Consider the following 19,353-nt stretch of genomic DNA (forward strand, 5'->3'; position numbering starts at 1 on the left):
CGTCTACTTAATACATACACTAATGACTATAGATGTCTCGGCTTAAAAAAAATATCAAATCTTTACAATCATATCCTACTAATATTATAAATGCGAAAGTTTATAAATGTGAGGATGTGTGTGTGTGTGTTTGTTACTCTTTCACGCGATTACTACTGAACCGATTACAATGAAATTTAGCACACATATTGAGGGTAACTTGAATTAACACATAGGTTTTATCCCGGAAATCCCACGAGAACGGGAACTATGCGAGTTTTTCTTTGGAAACGCGGGCAAAGCCGCGGTGAAAATCTAGTATTCGTATAAATTCATAATATAAAAAACTGCAATGTCTTGAGTCACCGTTGCAAAGGAAGTTAATAATAAGTATAAGAAGTATTAGTATAGTAACATGAAAGTATTCTTACATTAACGATAATGTTGCAGCCGCGGGAGCGAGGTCGGATGCGATTCCACATGCTGCAAAACGTCCAGATGGCGCTGGACTTCCTCCGCTACAAGAAGATCAAGCTGGTCAACATCAGAGCTGAAGACATCGTGGATGGGAACCCGAAGCTCACCCTGGGATTGATATGGACGATCATCCTGCACTTCCAAGTAAGTTTAGTATAGGTGATAGAATATCTTGAAATACTTTGTCGGAGAAATAATTCAAACACGTTCGGTTAGACAAACATTAAGTCCAGCCATATGTCTGTTAAGGCATGAAATTAGAGATAATTTTAAAAGATAATTCACAAAGGAATCTTCGCTATATAGCTATCTACCAGCAATGCTTGTGTGTGAATTAAAATGTATATACATATATAGGATGGTTTATATAGCTTGAGGATGATAAAATGTGGGTAGTTACAAAAAATGTGATAGCTACAATCGACCACAGAATAGTAATTAATAGTACAGATTCGACATAACAAGAATAACTTTGTGAATATAACACAAAATAAAATATGCCTACATATTATTACCTATATGAGCTATGTTATAAATTGACGTTTTAATACGAAACCAACTTTTCATTTATATCATCGCGATACGTGGAAATAACGCAGAAATAAGTTCAAAAGAAAACACTTTTTTATTTATTTTTATTTATAACGAGATATTGCGATTTCTTTTTTTACTCTATGAATACGTATTCAAATTGACAAATATATTACATAGATTTAAACCTTCAATGAACATCAGTGGGTAATTAGGTGAGCAAGTGACATTTGCTCCGCTAATCCATATGACCTCAAGTCTGTCCAATTATTTGACTATTATGAATTTGATAAGCATTACCTAGTAATATTGATTTTGGTTACGTAATGTTTTATTTATTTCACTTCTAAAAAGTTTTCTAATGATTGACGACTAGATTGCATATATTTGTATGCAATATTGGATGTTCAGATTGCGTTTTTGTTTTTTTTTATTACATTTTACGTAGTAATAGCATTACAGTATGATAACACTGATATGGTCATCGCGATTCATGGAGAGAACTTTACCGTATGTGCGTGTGCACTTTTTGAAGATCGATCGATGTTGTTTGGTAAACTATCTACGCCTTTTAACTTATAATTTCATTGTATAAAACACGACCCACTGCATCTTCTATATACATATAATAAATCTGTAGAAGGGTCAATTCTGTACATTGAAAATATTGAAAAAATAAATAGCAGGGGGTGTTACTGGATCGATACCAAACCCAAATATGTGATTAAAAAAATATTTGTCTGTCTGTCTGTCTGTCTGTCTGTCTGTCTGTATGTTCAGGCATCACGTAAAAACTAACGGTTCGATTTCGATGAAACTTGGTATAATTATACCTTATTATCCTGGGCGTAAAATAGGATACTTTTTATCCTGGAAAAATACGTAAAAAAAAATTAATCTTAATTTTTCAGTTTTATCCATAGACGTTGTTCTGTAGACCGCGAACACACGTTGCGTATTATTATAGGCCTAGCCGTATTTGGGTCCAATAGATATTTATAAGATGTCATTGTCAGAGTTACTCAAAATGGAGAAATAAACCATCCACGCGAAGACCGACATCCGCGCGGACGGAGTCGCGGGCGGAAGCTAGTATTTAAATATATACCTAGGTATTAGACGTCACTTTTTAATCAATAGTTAAAAAATAACTTGATTGTGTTTCGTCACCGATCGAAAAGTGTACAAAGTATGAATTACGTCCACAGATTACGTCTATCCGTTTAAAGTGGGCCAAAATCGAGTATATAGGTGTCGGTTCCATACAAACATACAGGTGAAGCTATAAGCGTGTAAAAACGACACTGCGTATAGATATGACGTCACTGTTTATAAAATGTCGCCCATTGGTGGATTAGTTAGGAAGAACCTTAACATCCAAGGGCACTATATTCACGTTATTTTGTGAATCTTATGTATTTGAAAACGACCTACAATTACGTAATTTGCCGTTGTTTGAATGGACATTAGTTTATAATTGCTTTGAAACAAAATATATGAAAAATAGAAGGACAAAATATACATTAAAATTTAAAATAATTGATGTTATTAAGTTGAGAAACAATTTGTTTCCAGTCTTTCATAAACAAAGTTTAATTTAAAACAAAATAGATATTAACCACGTGGTATTGTAGCATGGTAATTATACTAAACTATAGAAATCATTTAATTATTAATAACTAGCTATACGCCCGCGGCTTCGCCCGCGATTTCAAGAAAATCTCACATAGTTCCCGTTACCGTGGGATTTCCGGGATAAAACCTATCATATGTGTTAATCCAAGTTACCCTCTATATGTGTGCTAAATTTCATTGTAATCGGTTCAGTAGTATTTGCGTGAAAGAGTAACAATCATAAATACACATACAACCATCCTCTCAAACTTTCGCATTTGTAACATTAAAAGTAGGATTTTCAATACCTATATAACAGAAAATATATGAAAACATCTTGAAATTTGTCGGTTCACAGAAGAAAGTATAGAAACCGCTTTACGAATTGGTAATTCGCAAGTGTAAAATTTTATGATTCGTAAGTACTTTCAAAATAAGATTAGTTGTTAGTAATAATTTGAGTTTGAGTAAGAGTAAGTACTAGTATAGTATTATATTATTTGCTGAGATTGAGTTTAGAATTTACCTCCGTTACAAAACTATTTATAAATATAGGTTAGCTTTCCGCCCGCGGCTTCGCCCGCTTTGTCTAAAACCTAATCTATACAAATATTATAAAGAGGAAAGGTTTGATTTTTTGTTTGTTTGTTTGTTTGTATGAATTGAATAGGCTCCGAAACTACTTGGCAGATTTGAAAAATTCTTTCACTGTTGGAAAGCTACATCATTTCTGAGTGACATAGGCTAGGTTTTATCCCGGAAATCCCACGGGAACGGGAACTATGCGGGTTTTTTTTTGAAAACGCGGGCGAAGCCGCAGGCGGAAAGCTAGTAAATTATATACTAAAACTCTTGAATCACTCTATCTAATAAAAACCGCATCTAAATCTGTTGCGTAGTTTTAAAGATTTAAGCATACAAAGGGACACAGGGACAGAGTAAGCGACTTTGTTTTATACTATGTAGTAAAGTAATAGGTAGGTATCTGCATGCTAATAAAAAAGAAAAAATATTGTGTAACCGTCACATACGTTTAAGGTATTAAGGATAATTGAAATTCATAGATGGTGTTTATCCACATAGATAATAGTGTACGTGTGTGACCCTGACATACATACAAACAGTATGTTAATGTGTGCGTGCGAAACGTTTGCGAATTGTGGTAATTCCCAAGTAATATGAATGTGAAAGGGTGTACGTATGTGCCGTTGTTATGTGGAAACGGGTGAATCTATTTTGATCAGTTGTAAAGTAAGGGTAGATTAGGTTAAAAGAAGGTTAGGATTACCTAAATTGTGTGTAAGCAAAGCGTACGTTTCTATAAACCTGTAGGTTGTGGGTTCGATTCCTACTACTAAAAATATTAAGAGTATCTAGTTTCTAAATAAATAAATTTACGCCATATTTACGCACTATGTATATCACTTTCCATTCTATTCCATATTTTAATTGTAAAGATACGATAAACTTTGCTCTACATTTGACTACATAGTATAAAACAAAGTCGCTTTCTCTGTCCCTATGTCCCTATGTCCCTTTGTATGCTTAAATCTTTAAAACTACGCAACGGATTTTGATGCGGTTTTTTTAATAGATAGAGTGATTCAAGAGGAAGGTTTTAGTATAAATAATTTATTAGGTTTTAGACAAAGCGGGCGAAGCCGCGGGCGGTAAGCTAGTGTTATAATAAATATGAAAAACTGCAAAATATACAAAACGATACATTAAACCTATATTTTAAAATACTTAACCAGTCGTGCTGTGTCGAAAGCAGCACCCAATAAGGCATCTTCGCCAAGCCGAGAGTTTTTGCAAGCCAAAAATGTCACATTACATAATTGATCCGTATGTAGGTATGTATGTACTTTCGTTTTCATTGCGCAAATCTTGATCACTGAGTTAGGATCTGCATCTTAATGTAACTAGTATATTATAATAGTCTACACTAATATTATAAAGAGGAAAACTTTGTTTGTTTGATTGTAATGAATAGGCTCATAAACTACTGGAGCGATTTTGATGGGCACAGATAATCTTTAGACCCTCAGAAAGAACATAGGCTACCTTTTATTGCGAAATATGTACCACGAGCGAAGCCGGGGCGGACCGCTAGTATTTTATAAAATAGTTGTGTCTTGTGCTTTTTAATGGAGCTAATTTTGACATAACATAATTATTTAAATGTATAGGTATTATAATGTTTATTAGACATACATTTAATAAATTTGTCACTTTCGATAAATTGACATTGCAATTCGATCCAGTAGTTTCGGAGATTATCGCGTTCAATCAAACAATCAAATCCCTGCAGCGTTATAAAAATAGAATAATATTAATATTAGCTGCATGCTGCTCTATAATAATAGTAGGTATGTAGGTTTATATTGAAGAAGACAAAACCATCGACTTTGAAGAATTTCATTAAGTCTTTAAATTCTGTATTTTGATACCAAACTTGAGCACTTTGTAAGAAAAATAAATTGAATTTGGTGCCAGAAAACTAACGCAACTCGAGTTTAAATCAATCAAGTTTGACTGTAGGCTACAGAGCGTGCCAAAATATTTCCGGAATAAAAGAAAATAGTACTAAAACAAAGTTTGAAATTCTTACTGCTAAAGAATAAAATAAAGATCTTAACAAAATAATATTGTCTGATAACTTGACTCTAGTTCCAATAGGATCTCTTCATCCTATTAATTATGAAATAAATTTTGCTTCTTATTTGCGAATGAAATCTCAAAATATTCGGGATCATAACAAATATCTGTTAATAAGTTTTTGCAAAATTTATCAACTAACATACCAAAACACGCGTTTATTACATAGGCTTATATAAGTATTATTTTAAAAACCATTATGTTTGTAGAAAGCTCTAAAAATCGGGACCATAGCGCAGAATATGTTAATTAGATTTCGCATTATTTAGCGACAAAGTTAAGAACACACATCCTTCATTATTTTAGTTTAAAATTATTTATAAGTGTTGTTTTAAAACTGATGTTTACAAATACATGATTGTGATTGATAAAGTGCACTGTGCAGTCATAGATGAAGATACATGGCTCGAACAATCTCGCGTGAATTAGATTCTTCCAGTGAATCCAATACTTCCTTCTGATTCATTGTGATGCAATCCTTATTCCTGGATATTACCTTTTTTAATGCTAAATGAATTTACATACACAGGGCGCTCGGGGGCCCTAAATGACAATAGAACCCTTTAAGACTTAGTGTCAGTGTGAAATTTTTAGGTGTTGTCGCTTGGTTTTCATTTTTATTTATCGATACAAATAGGATAAAAACATTCCGTTTTTATTCAAAACGAATATTTTATTATTAACCGAGAAAATCAATCTACACTAATATTATAAAGCTGAAGAGTTTGTTTATTTGTTTGAACGCGCTAATCTCAGGAACTACTGGTCCGATTTGAAAAATTCTTTCGGTGTTAGATAGCTCATTTATCGAGGAAGGCTATAGGCTATACATCATCTCGCTGGGACCAACAGGAGCAGAGCACTGCGGGTAAAACCGCGGAGCACAGCTAGTGGTAATGCATGATTCCATACCCCACAAATTTTATATCCTTGTTTAATCATTCGAGAAAGCGCGAAATATTCAAGGTTTAAAACGGCCAGATGTATGTCGATTGCGTAGTCCCTTAAGGTAAACAACTACGATATTTTACGATAATAATACAAAAAAATATATGAGTATTGTCTGATGAGTGGGCGGCGATCGCGTCGCCTTATATGGGCATACAGTGTGAACTTGAGTTATGTAATGTCGTGACGTCATTGTATGTGTGATGTAGGTAATAGGTAATACGGAATACCTAGTGTTTAGTAGTCTGTGGTTATATGCTGATTTGTAGGCAATATTTTTTTTATTTTGTAGAAAAAAAAAGATTGCAGGATTTTCCTTCAAGATTTTCCATAGGGCGGTTTTGATTCCATTTGCAACAAAAAAATTCCTAAAAATAGCGACGATTCATTAAAAAATTAATATATTTTTATGTGAACGAAATGAATAATATTGGCGGCAAAATTCCCTTGCATCTAAATTCTAAAGTGAAAAAGTTAATTCATAATGACTAATTTAACTGAATAAAAAGTTTTTATATCCCTTATATCTTATATTTAAATACAAAGTTTAGATATAACAATAGATCGTGATGTAATAATAAGTGCAATAGTTATCGCATTATTATTATAGATTAAATAATCAAATAGCCTTATCAAATAGGCTTTAGGTCAAGGGTTCGTATTCTAGGCCGTCTAGACGCCAGGCCTTAACAGAGACAAAAGATTTACTTTTACAATTACTATTGTGCCAGTGTTTGTGGAATAATATTTAACTAGCCGTGCCCCGCGGTTTTACGCGCATTGCACCGCTCCTATTAGTCTTAGCATGCAGATGATATATGCGCTATAACCTTACTCGATAAATGGACTATCTAACAGTGAAATAATTTTTGAAATCGGATCCGTAGTTCCTGAGATAAGCGTGTTTAAACAAACAAACTGTTGAGCTTTATAATATTAGTAGAGATAGTGTTATGGTTAGTTTAACAGCTTCTGGATAATATGTTCTGTTTAGCTGTCAGTTAAAGTGACAGTTTAATTGGCTATCACTTATCAGGGACTTTAAATACATTGCGACTGGCGCTTAATGTGATAATTATAATATTTGTATCAATAATTATAATTGTACTGAATGTAGATATGTATTACTGGTTTTACTTGTATACAGTGTTAAACTGGGATAAAAAGGACTATGATTTAACACAGAAGTCGGGATATATCTATTCTAATATTATAAAGAGGAAAGTTTTGAATGTATGGTTTTCACGCAAAAACTACTGGACCGATTTTGATGAAATTTGGCACAGACAATCTTTTGACCCTGAGAAAGAACATAGGCTACCCTTTATTGCGAAATATGTACCACGGGCGAAGCCGGGGTGGACCGCTAGTATATATAAGTTATAAACTAATTACCCTAATCGTAAGAGTTTAATCGTTAAAATAAAACTTTTTGCAGGAGTAAGAGAAGATTTATTAATATTTTTAAATGTTTAAAATTTAACAAGGTACGTTCAAATATTAAAATTTATATTCGGTAGGTACATAGTAAAATAGTAACTGTCTAGAAATAATTGGTAATGGATGTGAGTCTGTCTGTCAAACAACGACACAACACTTGACCGATTTCGATGAAATTTAAACAAAAATTATGTCAATTTGTTAAAGCAATCTTACGTACCTAAATTAAGTTTTTGCAAAAATGTGAAATTCTATTCTAGTAATTCTAGACTAGTATTTATTGTAGTTTCTATAGAAATAAATTATTCCGCTACCCCGCTCAACATATTCAAACTCGCCAAAGGGTTCATTTAAAAGTAAAATGGACTCCACTTTCGTGATTACGCGGCATGTTTACAAAACAGATGAATTAATGTAATTGTCTTATTATTATATGCATTTAAATATGGCCGTGTTAAGTTTAGAATTAATGAATATATTTTTAACGCTAAACGGACAAAGCCAGGGGAATTTTTTGGATTTTTTTAACTAGCTGTGTGCTAGGTTTCGATCGAGTAATAACTAATAATAAAAGTAAGGAACTATTTTCCAGATTTATCTTTGCAAAGTTTCCTCTGTATTGGGTAGAATGGTTTTGCATGAATGAGAAACAAACACGCGTAATAAATTACGTATTTAGAACATTAATATTTAATACGGTTTTAGTTTGATAATAGTTCAAAAGTTGAAAAATAGAAGCTTTTTGTAAGTTTGTTAAATATTTTAAACTTAATATATGAATATATTTTATTATAATACTGTAAGTAATATTCTTTTTAATTTTCTTACTCATCATAATATTATATCTTAAAATATGCATAGATAAAGAGCACCTGTGTACATTTTTGTATTTTGCGCAGTTGGCTTGTCTGTGAAATATGTGATAATAAATAAAATTAAATAAAGAAAGATAAATTTATCCATCTTACAATGCGTACAAATAATTTTGTACACGGCAAATAAACATTAAAGCACTCGTTGGTTAGGTTTTATGTCCGCAACGGATGAACTTTTTGTGATTTTACTTAGATAAGATTATAAGGATCATGTTTAAGATTTCTTATAGTCGAATAACGTTGATTTCTTATCCTTTTTACATAGGCTTAAGTATGTTTATAGTATAGTAGTAAATATTATCTTGTTCGAACAAAACTCAGCGCGGGTCAAGTCGCGGGAATCAACTAGTATAATATAATATAGGAATGTCATATTATTTAATTTAAATATTATGTTAAAAGGATATTTTTATGCAAGAGAGCAAAAACAATAATAATTATACTAAACATAAATATCCGTGTTTTGATTAAAGCACTCGTGGTTATATGATAAACATACATACATATTTATGAAAGCATATATTAACTTAGTGATACGTAATTAAGTTGAAGTGATAATTGTACTTAAATATAGGCTAAGTTAAGATTGACAACCTCTGGTAAAGTAGTTAAGGAGTAAGCTTACCTACTTATAGTAAGACTCAGAAGTCCTGGGTTTGACTTTAATAGATTAAAATGCCGACATATTGAGAAATCAAATAAATTCTTATTTTTAGTGATACCTATTTATTTTATATTGCGTAAATCGTAAAACAGATCTGAAATATCCCTCACAGGACCATGGCTAAAGCTCTACAGGATTCCCCAACGAGTACAATTTGGGGGTCTTCAAGCGTAGAGTGCACGGGTACCTTCTAGGGAAGCGCGTACCATCTTAGACCATATTATCTTACATCAGGCGAGATTGTTGTCAAGTGCTTCCCTATCTATAGTAAAAATATATATTAAGTTTTTAGCATTCAAATCCATACTTATATTATAAATGCGAAAGTAACTCTGTCTGTCTGTCTGTTACTCAATCACCCCTAAACTACTGAACCAATTTGCATGAAATTTGGTATGGAGATATTTTGATACCCGAGAAAACACGGGACATAAGGCTACCTTTTATTGCGAAATATGTACCACGGGCGAAGCCGGGGCGGACCTCTAGTGCTTTATAAATGAGAAATTTCACGCTGGTGACCGAGAGGCTAGGCGTTGCCCCGGAAAGGCAGGATGACGCGGGTTCGAGTCCCGCTTCGAGATCGATATTTTTCCATTTTTTTCTAATTTCTCAATAAATACTTATTATAACTTATTAAGTGACATTCTGATCGAAAGGCAGTATATTTTATCTCCAGAACAAAAACCTAGGGCATACCAAGACGAACTAATTAGTCTAGCTTTCGAGTGGTCTCGTCATTTATTCTAAGAATCGTTGATTGAGCGGATGCTGCGTTAGATGCTATGAGATGTACTTAGGTATCATGTTGTTTTCTATAGTGATGACTCTTGAATTATGGAGAATATATCTACCTATAGGGTAAAAGCCGGATAGTTGCGCCACTTTTCAAAAAAGCTATATTATGAAAAATTATGTACTTAATAAGAATAATGCAACATGTATATCATAACATAGGTCTTTGAACCATCATATTAGCCTATTTAATTAAACATAATTATTAAAGGTTTTGAGTAAATCCTGTTTTATTTGACCTCTCAAATAAAGGATAGTTGCCTAACCTAGCGGATAGTTGCCTATCGTAAATAATACTTCAGAGGATACTTGCCTCGTGAGGGGATAGACGCCTCAAAATATTTTTTTTAAATAAAAACAAATTGATATCAATTCACTTAATCAGTCTTTATTATTTGTTTTGCTGTTTAATTAAGAACTAATCAACATTATACATTTTTTTGCTATAAAACTATAACAATATAACAAAAATAGCCTCTAAATTAGTTATTATCACATATTAGTAAAATTGGGAGGGAGGAATCTGCATCTCCTACATTACCCAAACAACCCAGCAAACAGCAAATAATTAAATCAAATCGAATCAACGCGTTCGACGTGTTGAGAACGAGAAGCAGCTCACTATCATCACACCCAGCAACTACTCCAATGAACAAATAGGACAATGCCATCAGCCACCGTATGAACAATCAAAGTAAGTCAAAAACAATAACTACAAAACCTACATTCCCCAATCCGACTGGTCATCGTGGGGAATTAGACCACCACCCTCCATCTCAAGTCAAACACAATAATCAACACAATAACCAACAGAGTCTTAAACACAAAGCAAATATAAAAGTAGGCACTTTCAATGTGCGATCCCTTTCATCTCCAGAAAGATTTTTGGAACTTACCCATGCACTTGAAACTATCAATTGTGACATTTTGGGACTTGCAGAAGTAAGACGACTCGGATGCAGCATAGAAGAACATGATGACTACATTTTCTGCTACATCGGTCAAACTAAAGGTATGTTTGGTGTGGGATTCTTAATAAGAAAAACATTAAAAGATAAAATAATCAATTTCACTGGTATTTCTGAAAGAATTGCATTATTGCAATTGAAATTTGGAAAATTAGATATGTCAATAATACAGGTATATGCACCAACAGAAAAAGCGAGCGAATCAGATTTGCAGAAATTCTATACTGATCTTAAAAAGGCACACTCACTCGCTGATGATAGAGTGCTGGTGCTTGGTGACTTTAATGCCAAAATAGGTAAACCAACAGACAAAGAAAGTCTCATTATGGGCAAGTATGGTATTGGTAATAGAAATGAAAGAGGAGAAAGGCTAATAGAATATGCTTATGAATACAAATTGTCTATAATCAACACATATTTCAGGAAAAAACCCAACAGAAAATGGACATGGCGGTCACCTGATTTTAACACCAAAAATGAAATAGACTTTATATTAACAAATACCCCAAGATTGATAACAAACTTTGAGATAATAAACAAAATAAAATTCCCATCTGACCATAGACTCCTGCGAGTGACAGTAACTTTGAGTATCTCACAAAAAAACCGGAAACACTTCAAAACAGTACCTAAGACCCCTCAAACAGATGAAGAAATAAATAATTACATTCAATGCCTACAAAGTAACATTAACAATTGCCTAGAAGGAATTACAAATGCACAAACTTATTACAATATATTAGAGGAAGCCATAATATACAGTTCATTAAAAACAAATAATACCATTAAGAAGGAAAAACAAAATATATTCAGTGACACAACCATTTCATTAATAAATAAGAGAACAGAATTAATAAATACAAAGAATAAGGACAAAGCTATGAGGAGGCAACTGAGCAAGCTATACAAGGACACTCACAAATCAATTAGAAATGACTACAGATCATACAGAAAGAAAATAATAACCTACAATCTCAATAAATTTAGAAGCACAAAGCGAGCATTCAAGGAAATAAATAAAAACAAAACATGGATTCAGAAGCTAGAAAACAAATCTAAAGTAACAAGAACAAGGCAAGAAGTATTAGATCATGCAACATCATTCTATGCAGAATTGTACAAAAATAAGGAAGGACACAGCAGCGTCTCGGAACAATATCCTAGCATCTATGAGAACTATGCTACAGCTCCAAAAATAGACGAAAGAGAAGTGTACGAGCAAATAACAAAGCTAAAATCTGATAGAAGCCCGGGATCTGATGGGATATCAAACGAGGTCCTAAAACTAGGCGCTCCGATCTTAATCCCTCATCTAACTAAACTGTTCAACCTTGTACTTGATACAGAAACTGTTCCAATACAATGGTGCACATCGGATATTATTCTATTGTATAAAAAGGGAAATCCATTAGACATCGGGAACTATAGACCCATCAGTTTACTAGCTAATATATACAAAACCTTCGCATCAATTGTTCTCAAACGAATAACAAATAAAATTGATAACGCACAACCAATTGAGCAAGCAGGCTTTCGCTCAGGCTTCAGTACTATGGACCATATACAGACATTGGAAAATGTCATGGAAAAATATAGAGAGTTTAATAGACCCTTATATTTGGCATTTATTGATTATAGCAAAGCCTTTGATAGTATAAGCCACAAATCAATTTGGAACGCTTTAAGTAACCTAAAAATTGATCAAAAATATATCAAAATATTAATGAATATCTACAATAATAGTACAAGCAAGATTAAACTGGAATCAAGAGGTAAACAAATTAAAATAGAAAGAGGGGTTAGACAGGGTGACCCGCTATCACCAAAACTATTTATTGCCGTTTTAGACATAATATTCAGGAACATAAATTGGGAAAACAAAGGAATAAAAATAAACAATAACTATCTTACAAACCTGAGATTTGCAGATGACATAGTTTTAATATCAGAAAATCCAAATGAACTAGAAGAAATGATAAACAGTTTGAACTTTGAAAGCCTCAAGGTCGGATTAGAAATGAACTCAAAGAAAACTAAAATAATGTCCAACAGCTCCAACATTCCTATTTGTGTAAGAAATAATACTATTGAATATGTTGACAAGTATATCTACTTGGGCAAACAGTTATCATTCAATAAACTAAATAATGAAGATGAAATATCCAGAAGAATAAGCATAGCATGGCGCAAATTTTGGTCCCTTAAAGAAATTTTAAAAGGAAACTACTCTTTAAAACTCAAGAAAATTGTATTTGATACCTGCGTGTTGCCTTGTCTACTATATGGCTGCCAAACATGGGTGTTCACAAACAAAGTAAAACAAAGGATTAGATCAACACAATGCAGCATGGAGAGAAGCATGCTAAACCTAAGGAAAATATATAAAATTAAAAACACATCAATCCGAGGAAAAACAAATTTAACTGACGCTCTCACACAGGCACTGAAACTCAAGTGGCAATGGGCTGGACACATAAGTCGTTATACTGACGGACGTTGGACATCAGAAACATCATTGTGGAAAGGACCAGAAGGATTGAGGAATGTAGGTAGACCAATCAGACGGTGGTCTGATGACATTGTCGATATAGCTGGGAAGGACTGGGTTTCCTGCGGTATGGACCGGCACAAGTGGAGGAAGATGGAGGAGGCCTTCACCCAATGTGGGATCCAACACAACAACTAATACTTATGTACTTAGTAATTGATAATAAATTTCACATCTACTTACTAACACAAATTGTAAAACTGTCAAATTTAAATTAATATGTAATTAATTGTAATATGTAATAAATGTATTACTAACAAAAATTGTAAAAATTGTAAAACTGTTGTGTGGAAATAAAAGGCTTTTTATTTTTTATTTATTTTATTATTAGTAAAATTATTGATATTTATCTTAAAGAATATGGCAATCAACTTTGGCATTAATCATCAGAAGCGAGGGATTTCATCTTTCCACATCGCATGCAATACAGTTTCATCCATATTAAATACTCTATCCGGTTTACCCACAAATTCATTCCCAGTTAAGACAGTAATAAGTAGATCAAAAAATTTTGCAACGTCTTCTCTGTTCCCTGAACCCCTCGCTCTTTCAATTGATAAACCCTCAGCTTGCCTCAAAACTATTTCGGGATTTCTTTCCAGAAAGCTTTTTAACCATTGTGGCCCAGCCGTTTTTGTTTCATTGTTAAAGTTATGCTTTAACCCCAAATTTTCGGCAAACTCGTAAGCTAGCTGATGAATTGTATTTCTTTCAGGAGGAAATCCTGCGTCTCCGAGCTTTAGTATATGAGTCACTAGTCTTTTTTCATTTTCAAAACCAAGGACAGGGTATTTTCCTGGAAGTTACATAAAACATTAGCGAAATTAATATTGTACCGGCACGGAGATGCCTTATTACCAAAAAAAACGCAATAATATTAATATTTGCTAGTGAAAGAATTTATAGTTGCGGATAGTTGCCCCGAGAGCAACTATCCGCATAAGTTTCTAAGGCGACTATCCTTTTTGATACGGATACTTGCCCTTTTTATTTGCGAAATAAATCAACAATATTTTGCAATAAAATGTAATTAACAGTATAATTTAAAGTCTAATGCACGCAAAGAAACATAAACTATATTGAAATCACAATTAGTAACAAAAATATTCAATACAAATGACTTACCAATATAGTTTCAACACCTATCGAAGTTTCACCACGGAACAATTTTGCTAGCACGGATGAAACGCGTGGGTCTACACTAACGATTGACGTGGCACTGAGGTCTGCGGGAGGGGTACTTACAACTATAGTAAAGCGTTATTGCCACTAATGTCCGTAACATAGTGTATTCGAAACTGCGGCAAGTATCCCACTGGCGCAACTATCCGGCTTTTACCCTAGTTATACAGAATACTGGTTGAATGTCGATATATTTTGTATAAAGTTGATTATTGTACCTATGTTATGCCGTGACTCGTGAGTTTTGCTGACTTAATTTGAAAAATTAAAATGATATGTCGTGTGTTAGTTTAGTTTACTTTAATAAATATAATTAAACAAGATTGCTAGCTATTATTGTACCTATAATTATGAAACCTTCATTAAATATAATTAACTTGTCAATTTCATTCTTATTCGTATAATTTCGCACTTTTTTGTTTGATAAAATAACCATTACAGTTATGTGATATTTTATAGCCGAAAGTCTTCCTAAATAAATTAACAAACGAATATTTTTAATAAAATATATAAAAAATAAAAATCGATCATGATACAGGAATCTGCGTCCTTTACCATGACGACGTCGTCTATTACAATGAATACCATTTAAAAAAAATATCTCGACGTAATCATGTAAAAAAGATAAATAAACAGATAATACATATGTCACTTGCACCTTCACTTGTAAAAAGTTGTCCCACTGGCCCAGCGGTGGGCGACAAGGTCGATAAACAGATGGTACGCCCACGACCGCCTACAACCCTCTTGATCATTGATTGCAACATATTCATTCATTTATACGAAATATAATCTATTCTTTAAAAAAAGTGTGAAATAATGTGTAAGTAACTGAAAAAAAAAACTTAAGTAGGTATTTGCCTAAATTCTTAGCAAAAATAGATAATGTAAGGGTTTATATGATTGATTTTTCGAAAAGCGTCTGAAAGCACAGAATATTTAATTGCTGAAAGTATCTTGTTAAGGATCGGATAGTGTAAAATATGTACGAGCACAGACTAATACATAATAATATACTACGTATACAAGGTACGAGTAATTAGTATAGGACATAGGTACATATGCAGAAAATAGATTTAGTAGGTATATGAAATAATATTCAAGTTGTGTAGTATTTAATATTTGTGTATTTATTTATTTAGTATATTATCTATAATGTGTAATGTCACAGACTAATAATAATAATTAATATACTACGTATACAATGTAAGGGCGTATTCAGAAAGAAAGCTTGAAACTTATAAGCGCTTATCTGCTATATTTGATCGAAGTTTTAAATTTAATAACAACGCCATCTATGGGTTACAACCCCAACCCCATACAACCCCAAACATAAATTTAACAAGGTGTAATGTTGTTTTTTATCAACGATACAATGAACATTTTATTTATGTATTTATTTGTACACGCAAACTGGCAGACAATGATGGTAAGTCGTCAGAAATGAAGATATTGCTTGCTTGCTTACCGTTGTATATGAGTGACGGTAGATGGCGCTATAACCAAAAAGTAATGGTTCATATCTGAGCTTCGCAAGCTTCAAGCGATGCTCGATAGATGGCGCTAGCAGTATGCTATTGAAAACGTTACAGAATATTATATTCGAAGTATTTGATAATTATTATAATGGAAATAAATATATGCTAGTTGACATAATTATGGTATTTATTTTATTAATTGTTTTATATGCTTGTGTAATATAAGTACGAATTATAAGCATTTTTTTATTCGATAAATGAAATTATGCCGGGAAGGGCCCAAAATTTTATCGAGTTTTATTACTTGTTTTTATAGGGTTTTATTAAGTTAGGGAAAAATATTAAAACAATATTTTAATGGTTGAGGCATCGCTAATAAATCTGCTTATATAAAAATCATAGTCGTTGTCTTTTACATAATTAAGTCTTAAGGTATGTACTTATAAATTATAATGAGATTATTTGTGTGATATGTATTTTAAAGACTTAATAAAAACCTTATTCGTAGGTAAATATTAAAATATTGTAAGATAGGTAAGAATTGTACGTAGAAGGATAGTCGTCGCTTGGTAGAGCGGAGAGAATAGAGATAGAGAATAGGAGAATAGGGCCTTGAAAAATTGAAAAATTATTCGTAGTTCCTTCCGTGGCGGTGACCAAAAATATATTTTCGACAGGACATGTAAAATTGATCGTCTTCGTCAAGTAAATTTCGCTAAATTAAATTTTAGCGAACACTTGAAGTTTGAACAAGGAAATATTCAATAACAAATCTGATCAGATGATCGTAGTAGTTAGAAACGAATCCGTTAAAATTTACTTTATTTTTAAAGTGGACATGACGGTCTTTTCATCCAGACAACCATTAAAGGGATAATTATATACTTAAGTATATTATATTTTACATCGTATGTGTTCCTTTGTGAATTGTGATTATACAGGGTGTCCCAAAAAGTAGTGATATACTGAAGCTGGGAGGTAGAGGACTTAGAGGGCTATCCGAATCACCCCCATGTATGTTATGCGATTTTTCGTATTTTCGGAGTTATTATATTTTTTTCAATTTTTCATCTATCGCCGAGTACGATGAGATTTTTATTTATGGTGACGTGAATTATTGCGCTAGATGCTTGTTTTTTACACCTATTTATTGGTTTTAATGATCATCATGTTAATAAAAATTTTGCACTTACCACATTTAGATTTCAATTTTTCGATTGAAGCCTTCAGAATAATAAAATGAAATTTTTATGGTGGCTACCTGATCGATAGAGCAAGTTTTTAAAAGCCAAATGGAAAACCTTTTTTATGTGATTTTATTTTTTTATGGGCCCTTGAAGTTATGAACATACTGGGTAATTTTATCTTTCTTGGCATTTAATTCTTTTTTTTATTCCATTCGAAGATCTAACGATAGTAAATGTTACCATACTGAATTGGCCTATCTTTCAGCTTAGCACACAAAAAAAATCAAGCATCTAGCGCAATAATTCACGTCACCATAAATAAAAATCTCACCGTACTCGGCGATAGATGAAAAATTGAAAAAAATGTAATAACTCCGAAAATACGAAAAATCGCATAACACACATGGGGGTGATTCGGATAGCCCTCTTGGTCCTCTACCTCCCAGCTTCCGTTCATCACTACTTTTTGGGACACCCTGTATAGTTATTAATTTTAATATTGAGGATATAAGATCAAAGAGGCGGTTTCATAAAGACATTGAAAAAATAAGAATGCGGTCGTGCTATAAACTCAGCCCACGTGACATTAATAATTAATTATAAATTATACATAATTCATAGTTTGTTTTGTTTATTGGTTCATTGTGAAACTTGTTGTTTAGAGCAATCTTAATTCTAATATTTAGGTTTTTATATTCAATGTATTTGAAGATATTTTCCAGGAAATTACCAATTGCATAGGATTTTTTTATTTGAATGTAGTTTGATTTTAAATGAAATATATTTTTCTGCAGCCAGACACTCGTAAAATATTTGTATGTTGCGTAATATTTTCCAGAGGATGTAAGCTGCTACCCGAAAAACGACTGCACCGAATTGAATGCGGTTTTCACAGTTGTATTGTTTGAGAAAAGAAATTAACTATCAAGTTTGATTAAATCATGAAAACACTAAACATGCATTGAACGAATTAAGTATGTAGTGTGACATTTTATTTGTATTCTGTTAAAACTTAAAAGCAATTTTCATTAGTGAATTAGACCAGGAGTCGAGTCTTAATCACTTCAGTAGCTGTTTTTATATGACACCATGTAGCCTTGTAGGTTTTATTTCAGTCTGTCACCACTTAAAAAGTTGAAAAGTCCGAGTTGCAATCAATTACATATTTCAACAATTCCTATCGAATCCCACGTCGCGAATCACCGTACTCATTTTGTACCGTTTTTACAAAAATACAGTCCACCATGCCCCGATAGTTCACGGTCCACAGACTCACAACGCACAGAGCCAACCGGCGACCAGTCACCTGCCAGAAGCCGAACGAAGCGCGCGCGCAACGAATACGAAAAATAAATTAAAAATAAAACTACGACTCCCGTTGGTTATCTGTGGTGTGTAGTGATGTGATTCGATGCGCGTTCTAGAATTATAGAATGATTTAAATTTTCCCGCGGTTTTTCGTATATTTTTTTTTTCGTTAAAAAGTTTTTGTTTTAAACAAAGGAGGTTGTGTGTAGGATGTGTGAATTAAGTCATGGTGCTTGATAGCATGTGTGGATATGTGATTTAAAATTTAAACAGAAAATGAAAAATAAATAAAGGTTTTATTTTAGAAAATTGAAATGTTATTGATAAAATTATACTTTATTCAAAAGCATTTATTGTTTATGGTGTTAATTTTATTCATTTGAGAAGAATTAATTGACGTACAGATAGTAAAAACTGTGAGACAATCCGAGATTTTCATGTTTTGTGGTCATAAAAACTGTTGTTTACATACTAACCGGTTCTTAAAATCTTAATGTCGAAGTTAAGTGATTAAATAAAGCAATTTGTATGGTGTTGATTCAAATTATGTACCTACTATCAAAATTGGTTCAGTATTTATTTATATTAAGAGATCGAACTTAATATAAAAATAATATGAAATATAAACACGTCCGTAAATAAACAATGCATAAAAAAACAATTAATTTGGGTCTGATGTAAACGTTATTGTTATAATGAAT

General features: G+C 32.6%; 1 protein-coding gene across 1 annotated transcript in view; it reads left to right on the forward strand.

Moving 5' to 3' along the window:
- Positions 1-19,353, forward strand: part of LOC149897436 (plectin-like) — a 109,551-nt gene that overhangs the window by 43,662 nt on the left and 46,536 nt on the right. The window contains exon 5 of the mRNA XM_090116476.1: positions 430-600. Coding sequence (XP_089972602.1) covers positions 430-600 — 171 coding nt within the window. The remainder of the gene's footprint in view (positions 1-429; positions 601-19,353) is intronic.

Source organism: Colias eurytheme, chromosome 25, assembly GCF_061535395.1.
Source record: "Colias eurytheme isolate Ceu_HAF_F1 chromosome 25, ilColEury1 Martin Lab GWU primary, whole genome shotgun sequence".
NCBI classification, from domain to species: Eukaryota; Metazoa; Arthropoda; class Insecta; order Lepidoptera; family Pieridae; genus Colias; species Colias eurytheme.